We start from the raw sequence: 26,493 nt of genomic DNA, 5'->3' as shown, positions 1-26,493 counted from the left end.
TATCATAACCCTGCCAGCTATTATACTTCCGTCCCTAAATTGTGATGCTCCCTGGCAGGGAGACTAGCTGGATGAACAATTCCTTGCCTTTTAGTAACTCAACTCTGGCCTTAAATCCCTGCTGCTTGGTCAAATACAGTTGTTTTAGCTATTCTGGCTCTGCATGTCCCTGACTCACTGCTGTGGCCTTTAGCCCATGTGTTGATTGGAAGTTTCTAGAGGGCAAGGCCTGGATCTCATTTATCCCAGAGACCTACTTACGACTGTTCCAGAATGTAGGGCTTGTTGAGTTATGCTGAATAGAATCCAAGACCTAGTTGTGCCACAAACTCGAGTCTTCTCAGCCGGGCTCTTGCCCTTTTTGGGTACTCACTGATCTCTAAGCTTCACTCTAATGTGCTTGTGATTCTGTCTTGAGAGCTCATCTGCAGGGGAGACAGGTGCCTCCCCCACCCCCCCTCCACCTGACCCCAGAGCTGTGGTGAGAGGAGAGAGGAATGGAAAGGAACTCCGGAAAGGTGACTGAGCTAGGAGGGAGGTGAATGGGACAGGGTCCACAGAGTGCATTAACTATAGCAGCATCCTTGGCTAGGGACATGGGGCCCAGGTAGGAAGCGGGTGGGTTGAAGACACGCTAACAAGCATTCTGAACAGCCTGTACCAATAAAAATGGGAGGTAATGAGAAAGGTGGAATGGGACTACAGGTCTATGGACCCCAGCCGTAGGAAGGGGAGAAGTGTCTTGGTACAGTTTGGGTTACTGGTTGGTTGGCTGCCTTTTCTGGAGAAAGTCTTGGATGCAGTGAAGCCTCTTTTGAGTACTTGATCTGGGCTGGGCATGGGATGCTATCCATGTATGGTCATGCAAGACGGCTGTGTGCTTTGCTTCACTGGGATTTCTCCCTGAAACCTTGCAGAAAACAGTGAACAGCAAAAAAAAAACAAAAAAAACTATCTTTCAATGCCCGCGCATGCACACTCCAGGCTGGCACAATCTTCTTCTGACCTAACATTAGAATTAGACTCCTCTGGGAGACTGTGAAGAGGCCCTGTTGGTACAGTGGTTAAAGTGCTCAGAGACTAATCAAAAGTTTGGCAGTTTAAACCTACCATCCACTCTGCAAGAGAATGATGTGGCAATCTGTTTCCATAAAGGTTATAGCCTTGGAATCCCTATGAGGTAGTTTTACCCTGTCTTATATAGGTTTGTTATTGTTAAGTGCCATCAAGTTGGTTTATGCCAACTCACAGTGGCCTTGTATATGCTTTCTGAGGAGCAGCTAGTGGGATTGAACCACTGACTTTGTGGTTAGCTGTTCAGTACTTATCCTATAGTACCATACTAGGACTCCATAGAATAGCTGACTCAATGGCAATCGGTTTGGTAAGGAGACTGTTTGGCATGTAGTATGCTGAAAGTACATATCTTCAGAGACAGGGAAGCAGGGGCCAGGCCTCCTTCTCCTGTACTGTGTGATCTTGGACAAGTAATTTCTAAGCTTCATTCAGTCTGTGAAATAGTGTGCTACATATCACGAAGAGTTGTTTTGAAAGTTGGAATTGATGTAAATAATGTGTCTAGTTCAATGACTTTAACATGGAAGAGGCAAAGTAAATGGCTGTTGTTCTTAGGTGTCACGGAGCCAGTTCTCACTCATAGTGATCCTACAATCTTTCAATGCCCGCTCATGCACTTGTCCCAGTTCAACAGAATGAAATGTCCCTTGTCCTAAGTTTTACCTTTGAGTCCATTGTTGCAGTCACTGTGTCTGCAATCCATCTCCTTGAGGGCCTCTCTTTTTCAGTGGTCCTCCACTTTACCAAGCATGATGTCCTTCTCCAGGGACTGGTTTCTCCTGATAATCTGCACAAAGTATGAGAGATGAAGTCTTGCCATCCTCGCTTCCAAGGAGCAACCCAGCTATATTTCTGCCTAAACAGATTAGTTCAACCTCTGGCAGTCCATGGTATATTCAGTATTCTTTGCCACCACCATAATTGCACTGCATCGGTTCTTCTCCAGTCTTCCTTCTTCATTGTCCACCTTTTACATACTTAAGAGGAACTACCATGGTTTGAGTCAGGCACACCTTAGTCCTCAGAGTGACATTTGCTCTGTAACACTTTAAAGAAACCTTTTGCAGCAGATGTGCCCAATACAACAGGTCGTTTGATTTCTTAACTGCTGCTACCATGCGCCTTGATTGTGGATCCAAGTACTATGAAATCCTTAACAACTTCAAAACTTCAATCATTTCTCCAATTATCATGATGCTGTTTATTGGTCCAGTTGTGAGGATTTTGTTTAAAAGTAATGCTTAAGTGTGTTAACTTGGATGAAGGAGGGGAGGAAAGCTATGCTGAAAGCGGGGTCCACCACCATGGGTGACCCCACTGGTATTAGAAATACCAGTGGCACAGCTTCCAGTATTGCAGCAATAAGCAAGCCACCACAGGGCGACAAACCAACAGACGAGCGGTGGAAAAGAAATGGTAGCTGTTATTAATTCCTTTCGAGGGTGAGAGTCCTATCTGTGGCTTCCTTAATGAAAAGAAGCCAGTACCTGCTTGCACAACCCCTGGGATGGGAGTTCACTTCCTCCAGGCGCAGCTATGCCTGTGAAACCTCCTTCCTTATATACAGCTGAGACTTGTCCCAGTTCTGCCTCTGGGGCCAACTGCTTGCTGCTGTGGTCAGGGGACAGCCCTACAGCATTCCCCCCCCCCCCCCCACACACACACACACAAAATCTCAAGAGATCTTACTGGTAACACAATGCTTGTCCATATTGCAGGAACAAGACTTTATAAGTCCCCACCTGTTTCAAAAGGGTACCTTTTAAGTTAGGTTTACATAAGTCACAAGGAATACATGAATTGTATTATATGGAGTCTACTTTTTTCCTGGAAGAATTCTCCCAGTTCCTTTGAATTTTTCTTATACAGGCACAAGAAAGAACTGGGTTCTGGTTCCAAATCCATTGCTTCAAGGCAAATCACTTTTCCTCATCTGTAAAACAGCAAAATAACAGTGCCCTGGGTTATAATGAGGATTAGCTTGGAAAACTAACATGGAAACTTGGGGTTTGCAAAGACTTTACTTGGTAAATATTAAACATATTCTTTAAAAAAGGAGTTTGTAGGTATAAGCAAATGCCATGGTGGGGCATCTGACATCCTTGGTTAACTTTAGAGGGTAAGTAGAGAGAATCATCATTAACAGTATCAACAGCCCAAAGCTGATTTTTTTTTTTTTTAATTTTAACTTTTGAGTGAAAATTTACAGGGCTGATCATCAGTTTTACATTCAACAAATCATATACTTGGTTTCATTACAATGATTATAATCCCTTCCATGTACCATCAGCTAACAGTATTCCTCTCTATTCATTTTAAAAATAAAAACACTCAGGCATATATAATAATTTAAACCACTAACAGGCACATTCTGCAAGCCTGCCTCCTGGCCACCAGCTCTCAGTCCATCTCTTCCCATAAATTTAGAGTCCTCAGCTCTTCCCTCTCTCCATGTCCCCATCTCTGGTGTTGCTGTTTCTCTGGATAAGGTTCCACATTCCACTTGTGCTCTTCTCCCTTGATGGTCTTAGGGTCCTCTGTTTCTGGATTGCAAGATTATTCCCCCATTTTGCTACAAAACTTCTACCTTTACAATTGTGACAGTTGCACTTAGTCATAATAACAATTACTCACTATTGAATTCTAAGAATTTTATCCCCATCTCTTTTCACCAGACTCATCTAGACGAGATGAAAACTATTCAGTGAGGGCTCTATCCCCCCACCCCCTGACACACACACACTCTTAAACTATACTCCCTCTTGAAAATTTGTAAGCCAGTCACACAGTCAAAACTTGTGTGCCTTTATTGCCTCATTTTAGGTAGCCAATGTCTAAGTTGTCCATCCTTATCTGCCCTGTATACAGAGGGGATGGCATTGATACTTTATGTGAAGACTCACACCCCTGTCTGTTGGCATTTTGAGCTACTACATTCATGAGTATAGGTCAAGTTCATCAGATTATAGCAATTTACCCTCATTTCCTTTAATAAAAAAATTTTTTTTAAATCTTCCTCTAGTTGACTTCTGATTATCAAGTCATTGAGGCTAGGTCAAATGGGTACTATCTGCAAGTTTGGGCATTCTTGTGTGTCTCCCCTTACTTCATATCAGCTGGATGCTTCACTCTCAGCTCTAGCCCTCCATGGCTATGTCCTTGTCCATGGGCTCAGGTGTCCCCTAGTCTCACCACACTTTGAACTAACCAGCCCTTCCTCTTCTCTTTCTCATTTCCAGGTCAAGGCGAGTCTATGGAACATGGTTGAACTCAGCCCATGTCTTCATTGCTGCCTTTCCCCACTTCCACTCACCAATAGACCAATATGTTGGCCAGCAAGCTTACTTGCCTGCTCATGTGTTTCCTTTGAGTTTTAGTCTTGGAGGGGGGCCAAGGCTGATTCTTAAAGAGCTTTATGACATCCATACCTCTCCCCCTTTTTTTTTTTTACCAATTCTGACACATCATTGTCCTTCCCACAGCACTCTTCCACTTCTCTATTAGGTTTAGTTATTTTTTGCAGTGGTCACACAACTCAGATAGATATGGGGTTTTCAGGGAAGTAATAGATTACATACAATTAAGGATCAGAAATGACTCAGGACACAGTTCTTCAGTCAAGACAACCTCTTCTTAGCTGTGCCTGCAGGTAGGCCTCTCTCTGGTCTTCAGGCCCTTGGCTCATAAAGCTCTTTAAATCCACTAATAAGTGCCTAACACTATACAACTCTGCCAGGAAGTCTCCTGCCTAAAGGTTCTCAGCTCTCTCTCCATGGACTGGCATACTCACTGTAACTGCCTTGCTGTCAGGAAGGCCATTGTGCCATCTCATGCCAGTCTCCTGGTTCTGCTGCTGCCATTTCTATCTGCTGCTGTTTCTCTGTCCCTGCTTCTCATTATCTTGGGCCACCTCCCCATGTTATAACTGTGTCTCCTGGGTCTAAGGTTTTAAGCATCAGGACCCTGGGTCCAAGGGACATGCTCCATTCTCATCTCTTCTTGGTGGTAGTAAAGTCCCACCTTTCCACATGTGGGACAGCTCATTTTAAGCCTAGTGGGATTGGTCTGGCAAAATGGACCAATCCCCCTTGTTAGGGTTCTATATACCTTATTTGGAGTCCTGGTGTGGTGCTGTGGGTTAATGTGCCAGACTGCAAAGCCATTTTAACTGCAAGGTTGGTGGTTCAAGCTTACCTGCTACTCCTTGGAAACCCTATATAGGGTTGCTATGGGTCTAAATTGACTCAATGACACTTAACAACAACAACCTCAGCAAATGTGCCATGCACCTTATTTGCATTGTTAGCAAGCTACCCAGTCTTCTTGGTGGGCCACAAACAGCTTCTTTTTACCCAGTCATTTGGTGGGAGTTACAAAGTAAAAAAGGCCATAGAAATGGGATCCACCACAACATAGGCCAACCCCTGGCTTGTCTTTCCTATTTGGAGGATATCTTCCTCTTCCTAATCATTTTATTAGTGCAAAACTGTCATCAACACTTAGTCTTTCCATAGGACAAAGAATTCTTGGGGTGCAAGTATACATCTGATCTGGTCAGCTTCTCCAAAAGTCATCTCAGCTTTGCCCTTTCTGGTGGCTGATAAAACTGAACTCAGAGATTTTCCCTTGATCTGAGCTTCATAAGGCATCAGCATAGCAAACTTTTAAGGGACTTTAGGTTCAGCCACTGTACTCCAGTCCCATAGTACCTTCCCCTTAGTCCACCCTTCAGTTCCTACTTCACAATTAGTTTTTCGATCACAATTAACCCTGATAACAATCAACATTCACAACTAAATTCATATGATCTTATCAGCATCTTTCCCCACTTTCTCTTGCCTAGCTCCATAAGAAAAAAAGGGTCTATTCAGTGGGGATCCTCCCTTAACTCCCTCATTTTGAGTCTAAGCTTATCCACTTCATGCTTGTATCTCCCTTCCTACCCCACTTTATTTTAGGCAGTCAATGTTTCAGTTGCTTGTCCCTGTCAAGCTAGTACTCTAAAGAGACAAGCATGTTCCTTGATCTGAAGAATCTTGTTTCAGTTGGAACACTGAACAGCTACAGCCATAAGCATAGTCCAGAGCAAGCAGCAACTTGCAGCAATCTACACCAGTTCATGATGCCAAACACCTTTCTCTTCATTAGGCTCTGATCAGCTCATTCCTACTATGGTCTAGGTCAATAGGTACCAGCTACAGGCTCAAGAGTCCACATGCTTCTTTGCACTTTAGACCAGTCAGTCCCCCTCTCTCTCATCCCTAGTCCCTGAGGGTCAATGGGTGCCAATGGAACATGTCTAAACTCAGCTGGACTCTTCACTGCTGCACTTCTCCCACTTCCACTCATTGAGTGGATCAAGGCAGTTATGACAAGTGAGCTTGCCAGGTTGTCTACTCACCGGTTCCCTGTAACTTCTAATCTTAGAAGGGGATTCTTCTGATGGGCATTGATTTTTTTCCTGACTCAAGGCAACCAAAGGAAATAGTTTGCTTTTAGTTTAAAGAGCAATGCAGTCTTTCCTTCACCACCACCCAGTCCCATGCAGGTCCTTCCTTCAAATCTAAATCTCCTGTTCTCTTTGCAGTTTGGACTGGGTTTGCACGCTCTTTCAAATGCAAATTTATTGACTGGAAAGATTATAGGTGGGGCTCAGGTGTTCAATAAAAGCCTCCAATACTTTATGCTTATGACTTGAGTGCCTTGAGTCCTGTCTGACTCATAGCTACCCTGTATAGGATTTCCTTCTGAGGAGCAGCTGGTGAATGTGAACCACTGACCTTGTGGTTCAAATAGCAAAACTTTTAAGGGACTTTAGGTTCAGCCACTCTACTCCTAGGGTTTCCAAGGAGCAGCTGGTGAACTTGACTGGCGACCTTGTGGTTCAAACTGACTTTGCAGTCCAGCACATTAGCCCACAGTGCCACACCAGTACTCCTTGCATAGGACTACTGCATTCAAATGAACAGCCTGTGCTTCTTTCAAGCAAATACTAGCTCCCCTTTCAGCATATCCAATTAAGTATTTGCTGATGGTGGAGTTACATGTTCTTTGTAATCTTTAATACTTAATATTCATTTCCACTATATAAGTAAGTCTGTTATACGATACTGTTGTTGTTAAGTGCCGTCCAGTTGGTTCTGAACCATAGGGACCCTGTATAGGGTTTCCAAGGAGCAGCTGGTGAGCTTGAATTGCTGACCCTGTGGTTCAAACTCATTTTGTAGTCCAGCACATTAGCCCACAGCACCACACCAGGAATATTAGATAGACAAAACATTCAATATCCATAGTAATTTAAATAAACATATGTTGTTGTTATGCGCCGTGGCGTCAGTTCCGACCCATAGCGACCCTGTACAGGGTTTCTGAGGGTGTAAATCCTTATGGGAGTAGAAAGCCTCATCTTTCTCCCGCGGAGCGGCTGGTAGTTTCGAACCACTGACCTTAAGGTTCGCAGCCCGATTCGTAACCACTACGCTACCAGAGCTCCTTACTCATGGAGGTAGTAGCACTAAATACCAACAGAGAGGGAAGAAGTCTTCACATCAAGTTTCAATGCTATCCCCTCTGTATACGGGTAGATAGGGACGGGCAACTTAGACATTGTCTACCTAAAATGAGGGGGCGATAGAGGCATGAAGTGACTGACTTACAAGGTTTCAAGAGGGAGTTTAGTTTAAGAGTGTGTGGGGGAAGAAAGAGTCCCCACCGAATAGTTTTCATCTTGTCTAGATGGGTCTGTTAAAAAGAGATGGGGATAAGATTCTTATGATTCAATAGTAATTGTTATCATGACTAATTGTGACTCACAATTGTAAAAGTAGAAGTTTTATAACAAAAACAGGGGAGTGGTTAATCTTACAGTCCAGAAACAGAGGACCCTATGACAGTCAAGGGAGAAAAGCACAAGCGGAATGCAAGATCTTATCCAGAGAAGCAGCCACAGCAGAGATGAAGGCAGAGATAGGGACAGGAAGAGAAGGAGCAGCTGAGGACTCTAGATTCATGAAAAGAGAGGGACTGAGATTTGGCAGCCAGGAAGCAGGCTTGCAGAATGTGGTGTAAATTATTATATATACCTGAGTATTTAAATAAATAAGTAAAAAGAGCTAAAATGAAAAAAAAAGATCTTGATTTCCTACTAATCATCTTGCTTAACTGACCTTAGTTTTGCCTTGTTGTTGTGAAGTGCCATTGAGTTGGTTCCGACCCATAGGGTTTCCTAAGAGTGGCTGGTGAGCTTAAACCACAGATTCAAACCGATTTTGCAGTCCAGCGCATTAACCCGCAGCGCCACACCAGGTCTCCAAGTGGTTTGCCTTAAGCTACTCTAAATGCTGTTTTTCTTCCCCCTCAGCTACAGAATAACATCTTTTATTTTCCTTACAGCCACCACAGGTAAGAACAAACAAAGTAGCTATCTAATAATCAAGTTTCATTTTCCACATGTCTTTGTTCTTTCTTTGATAAAGTTCCATGATACCATGAGTTTGGAGCAATTGCAACAAATCCCACTTCTGACAACTACTGTACAAAATGGTGTAATGGTGGGGACATTTGACCTTCTCATCTAATTTCACAAGGAAAAGGAGAATCACCATCAATATCAAAAGTCCAAAGCTGATTCCTATGAAGCAGAGGCCAGGCATACCTCCATCCTCCAATTTGGACACTCAAATGATATGCAATACTTCTCTGCTGGTTTCGATAACTATTTCTCAATTTACAGACCACACTCAGTCACGGGGCTTATTAGGGAAGTAATAGGTTACAGTTCAGGATCAAGAATAACTCAAAATACAGTTCTTTGATCCAGACAGCCTCTTCTCAGTCATGCCCACAGACAGACCTCTCTAGCCCTGCACCTGGCTTTTGTTCTGCTCAGGAAAATCTTATAAAGCTTTTTAGCTCTGCCAATAAGAGCTAGATGACATCCTGCCTAGAGATGGCAAAACTGACCAATCCCCTTGTTAATAATCCATACACCTTATTTGCATAGTTCCACCTAGTCCTTTGGAAGGAGTTATAAGACTATATAGAGAAAGGTCATACAAAAGCAATCTATCACACTGTAGTACGTAAACCCATTAGTATTGCTTCTTTATATAACACCTCTAAAGGAAATAATTCCAGAAAGTCAGTGCTATTCCTAGCTTCAGAATGATGGTAAAATCAGATGTCCCTTTAGAGACATAAAATAGAGCCTGGGATCTGACTTCATCTGTGAAGAGTCTAATAAGTTCCAGATTCATTCACTTACCTTATTCTGTAGATAGGGACCGATGCTCACAGAAGGCCCACCAGGTGATACAGGATTTCTCTAGGCCAGATAAGCTGCACCCAGCACTAGGATACAGCATTCATTATGTCTTCAGTAAACCTTTGTTGAACACCTACTATGTGCAGGATACTGCATTTGAACAAGTACTGCCCCTCCCCAGCCCCCCATTAGCCGAATGTCATTCTTGAAATAGTGGTCTGTCTGTACATCAGGCTTGGTGAGGATCAGGATGATTCTTGTAAACCCCTGTGTCACTAGTTTATGGCACAAGGCTTGGTACAAAGGTGAATCTTTTTTGTTGTTGTTGCTTTTAAATGATGAATCAATGAGTATTTATTGAATACGGACTATGTTCAAAGCCCTGTGATAGGAGACATGCTATTTAATATTAATCAGCTGTGAGGTTGATAGTGTACCCCATTTTACAAGTGAAGAAATAAAAGCTGAAAGAGGTAAAGTGACGGGCCCAAGACTTTACAATGAATTGGTGGTGAAACTGAGATTGGAGCCTAGCCTGGTTGCCTCTGGCTCTAGCTGCTGCCCACAGATGACAGTGTTTTGTGCCTCCACCACAGTTTCCTTGCTCCAGGCCTTCCCTGATCTAATTGAGGACTCTGGAGAAGGGTTGACTTTTGAATGGCCTCAAGGAAACCAGAAATAGAAAGACTAGTCTTCTAGTTCACACATAGCTCCAGATTACTCTGACTCTGATCTATCATCTTCTTGAACAAGAATCTAGGCTAATTCAATGTAACAAAATGTTTCAAATTCTACCTTCCTATTGGCCACATGGCCTCATTCACTTTTCTCTTTTGCCTGACTACATTTCTGAGAACAGCTGTCTGGAACCCCAACTTTTGATGAAACCATGGAGCAACCAGCTTATTCTCCACAAAGCCCTGTGGCTCAGTGTAACTCCCGGGACATGGGGAAGAGGTATTTCCACTCAGTTCTGAGGAATATCTAGGGAAGTTGATAACCCCTTTCTCCCCTCCCCACGATGGTCTGGACAGAGCAGGAAGGGCACCAGAGGGCAGATGAGGAAGCATGTGCAAGAGCTGTCCAGCCAGTTGGGGGCAGAATGACCAACTGGCACCTCTTTAGGTGCCTTCTCCCCTTTTCCTTATGGGCTATCGTCCTTCATCTATTTCTTTGTAGCTCATTGAACTTTTGGGATCCAGAAATTCTAGTTCTGATGTGACCTTCAGAAAGTCCCCATTCTTTTAGGTGCCCCAGCCTTTCCCACCAGTGACATGGAGACATGGGGAGCTTGGTCTTGATGTCTCGGTTTTCTTCCAGCACTGAGCCTGTGCTCCATGCCTTGAATGCCTTGTAGCAGAGAGCCGGTTTTGTTTTGCTGTTTGTTTTTTTTTCTCCGCTGGGCAACTCCTAGCTGGGCGGCCCACACTAGTCTGGTATTTGAGGCAGGCCACTGAAAGGTGCTGTCCACCGTTTGCCCTCATTGTGGATATCTAGCTAGTCATTCATTCGGGAGAGAAAGGTGTAGGGGTTAACAAGAAGAAGCAAAGAACCGGAACTTCCCTACCGCCAAAGACCTACATCCCCCTACCATTGCAAAACTTCCTTGGTAACATCGCTTTTCCTCCACGCGTCCTAACCCTATCACACAAGCTGCAGCTGCAAAAGCCCGCGGGAGGTGGGGGCAGCCTGTGCGCGTGCGTCGGCGCAGAGCCCTATCCCGCCCACGGTGCGCGCCCTCGACCGCAGCGCGCGCCGCGGCGGGCAGGCGGAAAAGCGCGCGGGAAGCCCCCGGCTGGCTCCGGGCGTGGGGGAGGGAAAGCAGGAGACCTTTGGAATGTGCCACTCTCGAAGAGAGCGGGGTTATTTCTGTGTTCCTCTAGCGTTTCCACCTCTCCCATATGCCGACCAATCCGCTAGTTCCCCCCGTCCCTCACCGCAATACAGTGTCCCGCGCGGCCACGCTCTCTGTAACCTGGCCCGGCCCCTTTGGCCGGGCCCCTCCAGCTCTGCTCTCCACTGAGCTCTTCCCGCCGCGGCCCGAGAGGGGCGCTACGCTGCGCTGTGGGGCCGGAAATTCCCGTGGACTGAGTGGCAAAGGCTAAACCAAGAGCTTAGCGCCGCCTCCCTTTTCTCCGGGACGGGCGGAGGCGTTGGGCCCAAGGAGGGCCCTGCTGCCTGAATCTGGGGGCCGAAGCATCAGCCAGGAGCAGCGCAGCCCAGGGTGGGTGGAGATCACGGTTAACGCAGCTGCAGCTTAGCGGGCTGGGAGACCCTGCGTCCCCGCTTCCCCGCCCCCTCCTGGTCTCCGCCTCTTTCCCTCACACACCCCCAAGAACCGCCTGAGCCCCAGGCCTTCCTAGCGCTCCTCCTCCTTCTCTTCGTACCAGCTCTCCAACTGTGGTCCTCCTGCCTCCCTCCGGCCTTGCTCTCTGCTGGGCGAGTCCTCGTTCTCAGACTCGCCTTTCGTGCACACACACACACACACACACACACACACACACGCGTGCACGCGCTCGCTGGGTTGCCCCCTTCTCTCCGGCCCTCCTTCTCGCCCTTACTAACGCTGCGGTCGAGGGAGGATTGATGTCCCTTCAGCATCATGCAGCCGCCACCAAGGAAGGTAAGGGTGTAACTGGGGGGCTTTGGGGACTGGGGGTGGGTGGGAGGTGTGATGCAGACCAGCAACGCGGCTGTAGTGACTACTGTGCCCCCTCCCCCTTCCGCATGGGGCTAGGATCGCCCTAGCCTCGGGCTTGTCAACGAGTTGCCGCCGGCTCCTGGCTGGGGGCGCGCTTGTGAGGTGTCTTTCTGACCCAAGTGTGGCCGGCGCCGGCCCCTCCAACACACTGGAGACGCCAGACATTTCACAAGAGTTTCGGGTGTGCATCGCAGTGTTGTCCGATGCAAAGTGCATTCTCGGGGCTGCACCGCGAAGAGACTAGGGAACCCCTGCAGTTTTGCAGAGCCTTGTGGGTGTTGTGATTGTTTAGTCTGCACCAGGTTTGAGCCTTCTAGCCGCTTGTCGCCACCCCTGCCCATTTGCAAATTTGCAGGGGATTTTTTTCAAGCCTCGTCTTAGTGTTTGGCCTGCCTTTCCCATGGGGCTGCTGTGAACAAGTTGGAATAGTCACACACACACACACACACCCCGGGGGAAACAAAAAATTATTGATTGAACGGCCCTGCCTTTTCCCCTCAAACTGCCGACCTCCCCACGGGGGAGAGGGGGGAGCACGAGGAAGTGGTAGTGCTAGGCCCCCCCCCCAAAGAAATCGAGAGCAGGGCCGCGCGTGGCGTGTACGTTGCGAACTGAGCTTTGATGACTCGGGTGGGAGTGACGGGTGGTCCTGGTTGTCAGCAGTTTCCCCGCTGCGCCCTCGCGAACTGCTTTACTGCCCAGTAACACAGTTTCCCCCGGATCTGAGGTTGTGTCCTTGTGTTTTTAATCCTGCAGATGGTGACTGAGTGTCCACTCTGGGCCCTGGGTGGGGAGGCGGATGGGCACACATTTGCTGAATGCCGAACTCACTCGTATCTGCTTCCTCATCCCTTTCTTTTTCTTAACCCTGGTTTCTCCAATGAGATCTTTTCTTTGGCACATGTACCCTCAGCTCTCTCGATAGCCTTTCTCTGGAAGCTGGAACTGTAGACCCACCGTAACCTAGAACCCTGAGTGAGGTCCCACTCTACCTGGTGGGCGAACCTCGTGCGAGCATTTCTGTTCTTGCTGTTTGAAGTGGAGCTGCTACGGAAACTGGCTTGCTGGGGTGACTTAAAATCCTTGCCTATGCTGGAAAGGTCACTTTTGCTTTCTCCTTTTTGAGAAAGTAATTGTGATTTGATGTGCTGTCAGCGAGTCGGGGCATCTGAGACCCTGTGCTTTGTCACAGCCATTATGGGATAATTTAATGGAGTGCACATTTCACGATTGTGTAAACTTCGGTCATTAGGGTTAGATGTTTTTATGCTCCTTCGCCTGTCTACACTGCTCTCCTCTCCTGGTCTGTGAAATCCTTTTTAGAAGAAATAGACGGGCTCTTTTAAAAGTGTAAGACCTAGATATATGTATAGCACATACATGAAGTGGAATGACTGGCTGGCAGTTTTACACCTTTTTAATCTGTAATTGTTAAACTTTTGTGTTCTATGAGTTCATTCAGCCCCTGAGGTTGTTTGGCTATTCTTTCTTCATTTATTAAGTTTCCTCACTAAAGATAATTTAAAAAGTGGATTTATGAAAGATTTTCCTCAAGTAAATTTGTTGTTGTTGTTGTTAAAGTTGTAGTAAGATCTTCATAAATATATGGTATATTTTAGGTGAAAGTTACTCAAGAACTGAAAAACATTCAAGTTGAGCAGATGACAAAACTTCAAGCCAAGCATCAAGCAGAATGTGAGTTGCTTGAAGATATGAGGTAAGATGATAGTAAATGCAGTCATTTGAGAGCTTCTCCCAGTTTCCAAGAACCTTTGTGTTACCAAACCCCAGGAACTGCTGATGGAATTTCCTTTTGGATTTCCTGTTTTAAAACTGTTAGACGTTTGACTCAGCTGAAAATTATAACTGGAACTAACACAATACAAACTTTTTTTTCTTTCAGGGTAAAACATATAATGTATATATACAATTATAAAAAAGCAAGGGGTCTTAAAAGTTTAACAATCAAATTATAGCTATTGAAATAGAAATTCTCACATAAGTAATCTTTCCACTGAATTGTAACATTTACTGATGTTAACAGTAAATAAGTTGTACAGCCTTGTAAACCCTATAGAGGGTCTCTGAGTCAGAACCGACTCTACAATGTACACGTTGTTGTTGTTGTTGTTAAGTGCTATCAAATCAGTTCTGACCCATAACGACCCTATATAGGATTTCCGAAGAGTCGCTGGTGAGCTTGAACCCCTGACATTGCAGTTCAAACCGACTTTTGCAGTCCAGCGCATTAAGTGCCATGAAATCAGTTACGACTCATAGTGACTCATACAGGGTGCCATCCTCCTAGGAGTTGTCATGTTTAAGGCTATCGTTGCTACCACTGTACCAATCCATCTCATTGGGATTCTTTATATATTGGGAGTACCTATATATAAGTAGTACATACGTGTATATAAAGGAGTGGTGTGGTGCTGTGGGTTAATGCGCCCAACTGCAAAGCCGTTTGAACTACAGCGTTGGTGGTTCAAGCTCACCAGTCGCTCCTTAGAAACCCTATATAGGGTCGCTATGGGTTGGAACTGACTTGACGGCACTTAACAACAACAACATATATATAAAGAATCCCAGTGAGATGCATTGGTACAGTGGTAGCAACGATGGCCTTAAACATGACAACTCTTGTGAGGCTGGCACAGGATGAGGCAGGATTTCATTCTGTTGTGCATAGGGTATCCTCATGTTTGGATAGCTAAATTGTTTGTAGATTTTAAAGAGTTCCTTTTTGATTCCCCATTTTTAACTTAGGTACTATTTCTGAGATTTTCTGTGTACATGTCTTCAGGATTTCTAACTAAAGAATATAAATCTAGTCTCATCTAGATTTAGAGATACCGAATTATCATTTTTGACTGAAAAGTGTTCTTAATCATTCTGTATTTATTTGTTTTTCGTGTGGCCACAAGGACATTTTTAGATTTAAGGAATTTTTATGTAAGTTATCTAATACTCTTCATATGGTTAAAAATTCAAGGTTCTTAACATCTATTACACAGACTTTAGAAATTAAGAAAGTAATCAATTTTAGAAGCAATTCAGGAAGGCAAAATTAGTATGTGAGTGAAAATCCTGGGGTGGGGTGTGAGTAGTCAGTGGTCATTAAAGCCTGTTGATTATATCTTCTAAAGACTTCTTGATTGCAGTCTTTTCTCCTTTCCCCCTATTGCCTGTAACTTGGTTTAGGAGGTTATATCTAAGTCTTGTTCATTTTTATATTTCTATACCCTTTATTTTGTTGTTGTTATGTGCCGTGGAGTTGGTTCCGACTCATAGTGACCCTGTACAGGGTTTCCGAGGCTGTAAATGTTTACGGGAGCAGAAAGCCTCATCTTTCTCCCGCAGAACAGCTGGTAATTTCGAACTGCTGACCTTGTAGCTTGCAGCCCGATTTGTAACCACTATGCTATGCGTGCTCCTTTCTTTAGGCTGGTAGAAATGGACATTGGAGTCAGACTACCCTGGGTTTGTGTCCAGGCTGTGTCACCCACTTGGTGAGCTGTCTTCTGGAAAATGACTTGACCTTTTTAAGCTTCAGTTTTCTCATTTGTAAAATGGGACAGTACTGACCCCCACTTACGGGTTCTTGTGCACATAAGATGACAATGCAAGTAAGATGTGGCAAACAATTGCTGCTGAGTTGATGGAGGTTTTGCTCCAGTTGCTCTTATTTAGTTGTTTATTGTTAGTAACATTTCACTTTTATTACTGCATGGGCATCTTAACAATTCCAGTTGTTATTGTCAGGTGCTGTCAAGTTGATTCTGACTCATAGCGACCCTAGGCACAACAGAACAAACACTGTCTGATCATGTACCATCTTTACAATTGTTGCCATGTTTGAACCCATTTTTGCAGTCACTGTGTCAAGTCTGTCTTATGAGGGTCCTTTTTCTCACTGATCCTCTACTAAGCATTATGTCCTTCTCCAAGGACTAGTCCCTCTTGATAAGATGTCCAGAGGACATGAGATGAAGTCTCAGCATCATAGCTTTTAAGGAACATTCTGACTGTACTTCTTCCAAGAAAGATTTGTTTGAGTGTTCAGGCAAACTGTGGTGTATTTAGTATTCTTTGCCAACACCATAATTCAGAGGCATCGGCAATTCTGTATTACTGTTATTGTTGTTGTAAGTGTTGTTGAGTTGGTTCTGACCCATAGTGACCCTGATAGGGTTTCTGAGGAGTGACTGGTGAGCTTGAACTGCCAACCTTGCAGTTCAAACCGACTTGCAGTCCAGTGCATTAACCCACAGCGCCACACCAGGACTCCCTATGTTACAGTAATTTCCTCATATTTTCTACTCTCTATCATCTCCTTTTGGAACCCTAATGTGGCATTGTAGGATAAGCACTGGACTACTAACCACAAAGCCAGCAGTTCAGACCTACCAGCTGCTCCTCGGAAGCCCTGTACAGGGTCACTGTGAATCAGAACAGACTCAGTGATACTTAACAACAACAACAGTATCTCCTCTTAAGTCTCTTCCACCCTGCCACCAGTTAGCTTTGTAAAAACGTTGTGTAATTAATGTCTGTTAGACTCTCTTTGACCTTCTGGACAAAGGTCTAATACCTTGTTGTAGCTGTATAGTCCTCTACAATCCAATTGCAAGCCTTTCTTGGTTTCATGATCAGCATTGCATGCCCATGCATGCTTCCCTCTCATCGACCTTGCTCTGGCCACTCAGGACTTGTGCTTATCTGATTGTGTTCTCTACAGTTATGCCTCTGTTTGCGTTGTCCTGTTTGTCTGTTTATACCTTTCCTCCCATTTTCATACCTGACAAATTCGGGTTACTACTGACTCGCAAAGCTACTCATGTTTTTGACTTCCCCCATCTTGTGAATTTTGAGGTCAGGAGCTAAATCTTAATTTTTTATCTGTTGTTGTTATTGGATGCTGTCGAGTTGGTTCTGACTCACAGCCACTCTGTACACAAAAAACTGCAATACTGCCTGGTGCTTTGTTATCCTCACAACGTTGTTATCCTCACAACGTTGTTATGCTTGAGGTTATTGCTGATGCCACTGTGTCAATCTGTCTTGTTTGGGGGTCTTCCTCTTTCTCACTGACCCTCCACTTGACCATGCATGATGTCCTTCTTCAGAATCTAGTCTCTCCTGATAATATTTCCAAAGTATGAGAGATGAAGTCTCTCTACAGTGGCTTCTAAAGAGTAATCTGGCTGTGTCTACTGTACCTTTTACATGTTGTTGTAAAGTGCTAGCAAGTCAGTTTTGACTCATAGGGGTTCTGTATATGGTGTCCGAGGAGTGACTGGTGGTGGGCTTGAACTGCTGTACTTATCCTACAATGCCACACTAGGACTCTACCAGGACACTTTGTTGTGAAGTGTCAACAAATCAGTTTCAGCTCATAGCAACCCTGTGTAGTTTCGATGGAACAGTTGGTGGGTTTGAACCGCCTACCTTTTGGTTAGCATTCCAGTGCTTATCCTATAGCACTATGCCAGGACTCCTAGTTGCATTTAAATGTGCCTTATTTGCCATGGTGGTGTGTGCCACTGAGTCGAGTCTAACTCATAGTGACCCTGTGTAGGGTTTCTGAGATTGTACATCTTTGCTGGAGCAGAAAACTTTTTTGAGGACTGACTGGTAGATTCGAACTGCTGACTTTACAGTTAACAGCCCAACTCTTACTCCACTACACTATCAGGACTTCTTTTATTTGTCCTTAGGTGAGATACCTTATACATTCTGTTTTTAGGAGGCGGTATTGGTTACACTCTGCTTCATGTTGGTACTTTAAAGATAATGCTATTTGATGTAGTTAACATCACTATATAATGTAAATGCAGAGATTGTTGTTGCTCTGAGAATTCATAGATTAGTTAATATTTTAAAATGTGTCTTCCTTTGTATTATAAATTAATGGAATGAATCTGTCACTCCCACATAGTTGTGAAGTCCTGATGTAGTGCTGTAGGATAAACACTGGACTGAAAGATCACCTTGAATCACATGGTCATCAGTTCAAACTCACCTAGCCGCTCATTGGAAACCCTATACAGGGTTGGCACTTAATAGCAACTACCACAAAATGGGAGTTTAGGCTTCTGCTTTGCTTCTGCCCTCAAACCCCGCCCCTCTTCCACAGTGGCAATATTGAATTGTGGGTTGAAACTTTCCTACTCTTGAAATTTATGATTTTTAGTTACTTGAGGAGAGAGGTGGTCCTGATTTGACTTTGGAAGTGGTATGGCCTTTAAAACCTTCATTAGAAATTTCTGAACTTTAAGACTGTTTTCTTTGTGTGTGTGTTTTTAATGTATTATGTTGTAAAGGCTCTTGCCCTGCTTTTGCTTAAGTTTGCCATCCCTGGATCCCCATAAATAGTACTTCTTCCCAACAGCCTCTGCCCTCCAATTTCATGTTCAATTTAAGTTAATATGAAATCACCCACAAGTAGCTTTTTATTCAAAATATAAAGAAATTAGTAGTAAAGACTTTATGACTTAAAAAAATTAAAGTTAAGAAACCCAAGCTGTAAACAGGAGAATTTTATGCTGGGTTATGGCTAGTTCCTGTCTACTCTGAATGCCTGGGGTTGCCATGAATTGATCAATGGCACTGGACTTTCTTTTCTTCTTTTTTTTTATTTATAGCTAGTTCTTATGCCACACTCTCCATCCCCTTTCTGGTCTGGAATTTTGAGGGGAGGAGACCAATTATGATAGAGTTCCTTTCCTTTCCTCTCCTTCTTCAGTTCAGTTGTTTCAAAGATGCATTTTGGAAATATGTTGGGAGTGAAGCATGAGAAGGAAAGATAGCTCATTCGTTGTTAATCAGGAAATGTCCATGCTTTGAAGAGATATTATACTGAAGTGTTTCCTGTTGACTTTTGCTGTCAGCAGTAGACAAGTGCACTTTACTTTCTTTTTAGCTTTTTTTCACTCTGTTTTCCAAGGTCACTTACAAGTAAGTTTGTAAATATTACAGGCTATGTACTTTTCTTCTTAGTATTGTTTATCCTTGTGATGTGCTAAGAAGAGTCAGTAAAGAAAGTTTCTTTGCAGGGACCCAGACTATAAAGATCCACCTTCCTGGTAGACATTTTGCTGCTGTTATTATTGGTACCATTGACTTGGTTCTGACTCTTAGTGACATTATGCGCAACAGAACGAAACACACCCCCACCCTCACCTCCAGTCCTGCCCTTCCTTACAAATGTTGTTTGAGCCCATTGTTGCTGCCCCAGGTCAGTCCATCTTGTTGAGGGTCTTCTTTTTCACTGACCCTCCACTTTCCAGGGACTGGTCCCTTCAGCAGATGTTTTAGTAGGTCATTCATTATATAATTTGGAGAAACAAAAGAATTTTAGAATCCCTCCTAAATTTGTTCATTTTATAGATAAAAATGGAAACTGGCATAAAAGTGAATCATATTGGTGAGGATTCTAAGCAATTTCTCCTAATTTCTGCATTAGTATGGCTGGTTGGTTATTTATGTGCCAAGGGTCGGTTCCTACTCATAGCAACCCTGTACAGGGTTTCCGAGGCTGTAAATCTTTACGGGAGCAGAAAGCCTCATCTTTCTCCCGCGGAACAACTGGTAGTTTTAAACTGCTGACCTTGGGGTTCGCAGCCCGATGCGTAATCCCTATGCTACCAGAGCACCTTCATTTCTACATTTGTATGTTGTTGTTGTTGTTATGTGCTGTGGAGTCGGTTCCGACACATGGCGACCCTGAACAGGGTTTCCAAGGCTGTAAATCTTTACAGGGACAGAAAGCCTCATCTTTCTCCCATGGAACAGCTGGTAGTTTCGAACTGCTGACCTTGGGGTTCATAGCCCAATTCGTAACCACTACGCTACCAGAGCACCTTAATTTCTACATTAGTATACTTTCCCCTTTATCTGTGGTTCTTAAGCTTTCAAGGAACTCATCGTGGGTCCCCAATTTTGAAATATTTTGCCTAATACATAATCAAAAATCTATTATTAAAAAAATGTATTATTAACTAATAATTTGTTTTCTTACTCTTTACTTTTTATGTATTTCATACATTGAGCTGTTAAATAGCTTTGGATTGATATTTTTAAATCATTGAGTCTAGCCAAAGGCAAAGACACAAAACTTTAACTACCTAATAGAAAGCTGAATGTATGATTTTGCACAATGATCTGAAAAGTTCTAACTGACTCAAGAAGCACCTCTTATACCTTTACTGATACCCGGAAGTCTAGAGACTTCAAATGTGGAATTGCTGTATTGTGTGGGTCATGGGAGTCACCGGGGATTGATTCTGACGTCTCTTCGTGGATGCACTGGACTTATTGTTGATGGTTTCAGAGACTGATGAATCTAGAAAGGAACTTTCAAGGTGATCTGGTCCAGAATTGTTTGCTTTTTAAACAACTTTGTTGTTGTTCATTGCCATTGAGTAGGCTCTGACTCATAGCAACCCTGTGTAGGGTTTCTGAGGCTGTAAATCTTCGCAGGAGCAGAAATCCTCTTGTTTCTCCTATGGAGCTACTGCTGGGCACAGACCACTAACCTTGTGGTTCATAGTCCATTGCTTATCCCATAGAGTTACTGTGTTCCCTTAAATAGCTTTATTGAGTTATAATTCACATACCATACAGTTCAGCCATCGAAAGTGTATGATTTAATGTTTTTTATTGTATTCAAAAGTTACGCAGCCATCTTTAGAGCATTTTTGTTCTCCTGGAAAGAAACTCTGTACCTCTTAGCAGTCCCTTCCCAATCCCTTCCCCAGCCTTGTGGCTGCTGTGTGCTGTTGGATCAGTTCTGACTCAAAACAATGAAGTGTAGGATTTCTGAAAGTGGCTGGTGAACTGGCAAACTTGTGGTTACCAGTCCCCAGCCTTGTTATTGTTGTTATATACTGTGGAGTCAGTTCTGACCCATAGCGACCTGTACAGGGTTTCTGAGGCTATAAATCTTTATGGGAACAGAAAGCCCCATCTTTCTCCCATGGAACAGCTGGTAGTTTCAAACTGCTGACTGTGAGATTAGCAGCCCGATTTGTAACCTCTACGCTACCAGAGCTCCTTAGTCCCCAGCCTTAGACAACCACAAATATACATTTTGTCTTTATAGATCTGGAATTTATATTCTTATAAATGTGGCCTTTGTGACTGACTGCTTTTACTTAGCATGATGTTTTCAAGGTTCACCCATGTTGTGGCACATATCAATACATCACTCTTTTTTATTGTCAAGTAGTAATACTTTGTGTGGATATTGTTGTTGTTAAGTGCCAACAAGTCAGTTCTGACTCATAAGGACCCTGTATAGGGTTTTTGGGGAGCAGCTGGTGGGTTTCAACTGCAGATCTTGTGATTCACAGTCTAGTGCTGATCCTATAGTGCCACACCAGAAGTCCTTGAATGGATATTGTTGTTGTTGTTGTTGTTAAGTGCCGTCAAGTTGATTCTGACCCATAGCGACCCTGATATACTGTATCTTATTTATCTATTCACCAGGTTATGGATGTTTGGGGTGTTTCTGCATTTTTGGTTATTATGAATGCAGCCACTTTAAACATTTTGAGAAACTGCCAGACTTTCCAGTACTACTGCACCATTTTATATTTTTAGCAATGTATGGTAGTTCTGTTTTTTTGACAACACTTGTTATTATCTGTTTCTTTGATTGTAGCATTCTAGTGAATGAAATCTTTGATAACGTTATTATCATGATGTTGCTTATTGGTCCAGTTGTGGGGAGTTTTGTTTTCTTTATGTTGAGACATAATTTATACTGAAGACTATAGTCTCTGATATTTATCAAGTAAGTGTTTCAAGTCCTCTTTCAGCAAGCAGGGTTGTATCATCTGCATATCTTAGGCTGTTAATGAGTCTTCCTTTAAATCCGGTGCTGCATTCTTCTTCATATAGTCAGACTTCTTGGATTATTTGCTCAGCATATAGAGTGACGTACAGTGAACTGAAATTGCCTTTATGCATACCTTCCTAGGTTTTAGACCATGCAGTATCCCCTTGTTCTGTTTGAGTGACTGCCTTTCAGTGTGTGTACAGGTTCCACATGAACACAATTAAGTGTTCTGGAAATCCATTGTTCACATTATTAACCATCATTTGCTGTGATCCACAAAATCTAATATCTTTGCTTATTCAATAAAACATGCATTGAAGAAATCAAAGGATATATTACATTAGGAAAATCTGCTGCAAAAGACTTGTTTAAGGTGTTATAAAGCAAAGATATCACTTTGTAGACTAAGGTGTGCCTGAACCAAGCTGTGATATTTTCAGTTGGACAATGAATAAGAAAGTCTAAAGAAGAATTGATGGTGTCAACAAAGAATATTGATATGCCCTGGACTGCCAGAAGAACAAACACATCTGACTTAGAAGAAATACAACCAGAATGCTCCTTAGACTTTGTGTCACATACTTTGGATATATTATCAGGAGGAACCAATCCCTGGAAAAGGATATCATGCTTGGTAAAGTGGAGGGTCAGTGAAAAAGAGGAAGACCCTCAATGAGATGAACTGACAAAGTGGCTGCAACGCTGGGCTCATCGATAGCAATCAGTGTGAGATGAGTGCAGGATAAGGCAGCAGTCTGTTCTGTTTTACATGGTAGGGTCACTCTGACTTATGGAACCAACTCTGACCTATTAAAACCAACTCAACAGCACCTAACAATAACAACGAAGTGAGGTGGTAACATATTGTGATTTTGATACATATTTCTATTTCTCTGACTAATGATGTTGAATCTCTTTTCATATACTAATTGGTCATTTGTATATGTTCTCTGACAAATGTCTATTCTCCTTTGCCTATATTTGTTTTTATCTTTTTATTAATGAATTATAAGAGTGTTTACATATTATCACATGGATGATTTTCAGATATTTGCAATGCTTTTTTCTCATTTTGTGGAAAAATCACCTGATTTATTCTTATATGCTTTAATTTTTGAGAACTACTGCTGTGGCATTGTGGGTTAATGAATGCATCAGAATGCAAAGCCGTTTGAACTGCAAGGTCGGTGGTTCAAGCTCACCAGCTGCTCCTCAGAAACCCTATACAGGGTCGCTATGGGTTGGAACCGACTCTATGGTACTTCACAAAAATGACAACAGCAACTCAAATAGTGGAGAGAATAAAATTGGAGCCTCATATTTCTTATATGTAATACCAGATAACGATGGCGGTCATTTGATTTCCGCCACAGTACTTTTTTGTCCTGTTTGCCACAGGACCCATTTCCAGTTTTTCACTGCTGGTTCCCATAAAAGCATAAAAGAAACATCTTGGAGTTAGAGACATAGCTGAAACTCTAGTTGTCCCAAATAGATTGCAAGGAAGTGACCCTTAGGAACCATTTGTATCGCCTCTTCTCAATTCTTTCTAAATTTATTGTTTTAGATCTAGAGTAGGTTTTTGTATTTTTTGTAGGTAGTGGGCTAATAGTTGAATGGCCTTTTAGGATTTTCATTTTAGGAATACAGAAGTGGCTAAATATCTTGTCACTTTTAGTCTTCTAACAATTTGAAGAAATAGTGTTTTAGGGTCCTCCAGACAGTTGCCTGTTTGCTGAACTCCTTTTACATCTCAGTTAAGAGTTAGTTAATAAGTAGTGAAATGACTAAAATGAAAGTGGGAAAGGGCAACTTAGAACTAGAATCATAACCAAATAATTTGGCCTGTAATTGAGGGTTTGCAATTCAGTCTTAGAAGTGTAACTGGATGAGGAGGTACCTGTTGATGTTTTTCTTTGTAAACGCTTCAGAATGTTCTTTTGAATTTCACAGATACCATTTCTGTTTTTCTGATGTTAGTGTTCATGTCATACAAGCGGCATACATTTAACAGGAGTTAGTTTGTAAGTCTGGTTTGTGCTATTGGAGCTTCAGTGACTAATTTGGGAACTAGGCACAGAATCTTGTAATTCTCTCCTTTGTTCCACTGCTGCAGATTTCCTGTCATGTGTTGTCAGAACTAACGTATAGAACCTTAGCTGGTATTTTTATTTTATTTTATTGTGTCCTCTCAATATTCCTTGGTCATGCTTTGTTTTAACATTCCATTTGATCTTTTTTGGCATTTATGTATGAGTCTTTTGTTATCCAGATGTTTTTTGTTTTGTGAGCTTTGAAATAATTTCAGTGAAAAAGGAAAATGTTATTTCTGTTGTTAGGAAAAGTGTTACCATGTCTTTGGCCCCACAGGAAACAATTGAAGTATATGTCCCGATTATATTTTAGTTGTAAATGTCACCACACCCCCTCCGGCCACCACTAAGGAAGCATGGTGGCTCTGCAGGGTAAGCATTGGACTGTGAACCACAAGATCAGTGAATCGAGCCCACTAGCTGCTCCATGGGAGAAAGGTGAAACTTTCTGCTCTCACAAAGATTTCTAGTCTCTGTAACCCTGTTCAGGATTGCTGTGAGTCAGAACTGACTCGACAGCACTTAACAACAACAAACCCCTCATTAATGGCTGGAGAATGGGCTGGTGGAGTGGGCAGAGACTTTTTATTGAGTACATTTTTTGGTAAATATTATTATCAAAACTAAAATTAAATCATTATGTAATATTGGTAAATATTTTACTGCATACTATTTTTAAAATAACATATTGCAAAAGCTTATATTAGTTGATACCAAAATGAACTTATTTTCATTATTAATAGACTTTACAGTTTATTTCTAATATGTACAAGTATTAGGAATCCTTGGTTATAAAATTCTTTTCACAGAATGAATAGCCTTTAGCTGATAGTAGTTCAGAGATTGGGAAAACAGGTTTTATGTACAATTGTGTTCCTTTTTCTTCATTGTAGAATACTTTCGTCCTCAAACAGGCAAATATATTAGGTGATTTGATTGCTATTAAGCCTCAAACTTAATTTCAACTGATTTTATCTAAGGTTTTGCATCATGGTCATTATTTGAAACATTGTCTCTGTGGTAAAATACATTTTGCATTATCAGCCAACTTTTTCCTAGGGTGAACCATTTGGTTGGTTTTCCATGAGAGGTGTTTTATCTTAACATTTTTTTTTGTCAGCTACATTGAATTATTTGAATATTTTAGTGTCTCATTTTATTTCTTTTTGAATTTGTAGCTGTTCTTCTGTTTTTAAAGTGGTTGTCCAGGTGGTTGTTCTAGAGATTAAACCATGCTTGCATGTAGTCCCCATGAGTTAGGACTGATTCAATGGCAGTTAGTGGTGGTGGTGTTAATTCATTACAGTCTACTTATAGTTAATCTTATACTGCTCTGCATAGAATGTAGGACCCTCATTCCAGTGACTCTATTTTAGCTTTTGGGGCACATACTTTATAAACCTCATAGTGCAGTGTTAGTTTTGCTTTAAATAGACAGTTATCTTTTAAAGAGATTAAGAGAAGAAAAAAAGTCTTCTATATTTAACAATTCTGGTTCTCTTCTTTCCTTCCTGAGACCAGCACTCAGTATCTGAGTATCCATCTGGTGTCATTTCCTTTTTGCCTGAAGAACTTCCTTCAGCATTTCTTGTGCAGCTTTGCTGGCAACAAATTCCCTTAGCTTTCATTTATCCGCACATATCTTTATTTCACCCTCCTTTTGGGAGGGAATTTTTGCTGGCTACTTGGTAGACATTTGTTTCTTTCACCACTTAAAAATGTGATTCAGTTCTCTTCTGACATTCATTGTTCTTGATGAGAAGTCAGCTATTTCCACACCCTTGCTTTCTTATATGCATGCAATGTGTTTCTTAACACCTAAGATGGCTTTGAGGATTTTCTCTGTATCTTTGGTCTTCTACCAAAGTTTAAGTCTGATGTACCTAGAAGTAATTAACCTCCTTATGATTCAGTGATCTTTTGGACTCACAGATTGGTGTTTTTCAACAAACTTGGAAAATATTTGACTATTATGTTTTCCAATTTTTTTGTGTGTGTGCTTCATTCTTACTTGTCTTTTTAGGGCAGCAGATACACATATGTTAATCTGTTTGGTAACATTTTGTCTTCTTCAGTTTGCATAATTTCTGTTGATCTGTGTTCTAGTTCATTGGTTCTTTCATCTATAGTTTCCAGAGGACTATATTAAGCCAATCCAGTGAAATTTTCATTTCTAACATTGTACCTTGAAGTGAACAAGCATGTTTCTAATAGTTATAATGCTCTTGCCTGCTCTTTCCAACATTGAAGTCATCTCCAGTTTTTGTTTCTTTTCACTATCTCTCTCATTCATCCCACCCCCTTCCTCAGTCCTCATTTATGGGTCATATTTTCCGATGTAGTAATTTTTACTGTGTTGGGCATTGTGGATACTATAGTACAGGAAATCTTGACTGTGTCTTTTAGTCTTAAAGAATGTTGAATTTTGTTCTGGCAGGCATGTCATATCTATATCTGTTATATCTATGTTGTTGTTAAGTGCCATCGAGTCGGTTCCTACCCACAGTGACCCTGTACA

The 26,493-nt window shown here is 42.4% G+C and overlaps 1 protein-coding gene across 1 annotated transcript in view; it reads left to right on the top strand.

The window, feature by feature from the left end:
• The first annotated feature begins 11,838 nt into the window (after positions 1 to 11,838).
• FCHSD2 (FCH and double SH3 domains 2) overlaps positions 11,839 to 26,493 on the top strand; it is a 248,749-nt gene continuing 234,094 nt past the window's right edge. The window contains exons 1-2 of the mRNA XM_006870271.1: positions 11,839 to 11,963; positions 13,661 to 13,758. Coding sequence (XP_006870333.1) covers positions 11,943 to 11,963; positions 13,661 to 13,758 — 119 coding nt within the window. The 5' untranslated portion in view covers positions 11,839 to 11,942. The remainder of the gene's footprint in view (positions 11,964 to 13,660; positions 13,759 to 26,493) is intronic.

The sequence above is a fragment of the Chrysochloris asiatica genome, unplaced genomic scaffold, assembly GCF_000296735.1.
Source record: "Chrysochloris asiatica unplaced genomic scaffold, ChrAsi1.0 scaffold00140, whole genome shotgun sequence".
NCBI lineage: Eukaryota > Metazoa > Chordata > Mammalia > Afrosoricida > Chrysochloridae > Chrysochloris > Chrysochloris asiatica.
This window is presented reverse-complemented; position numbering and strand designations above follow the sequence as displayed.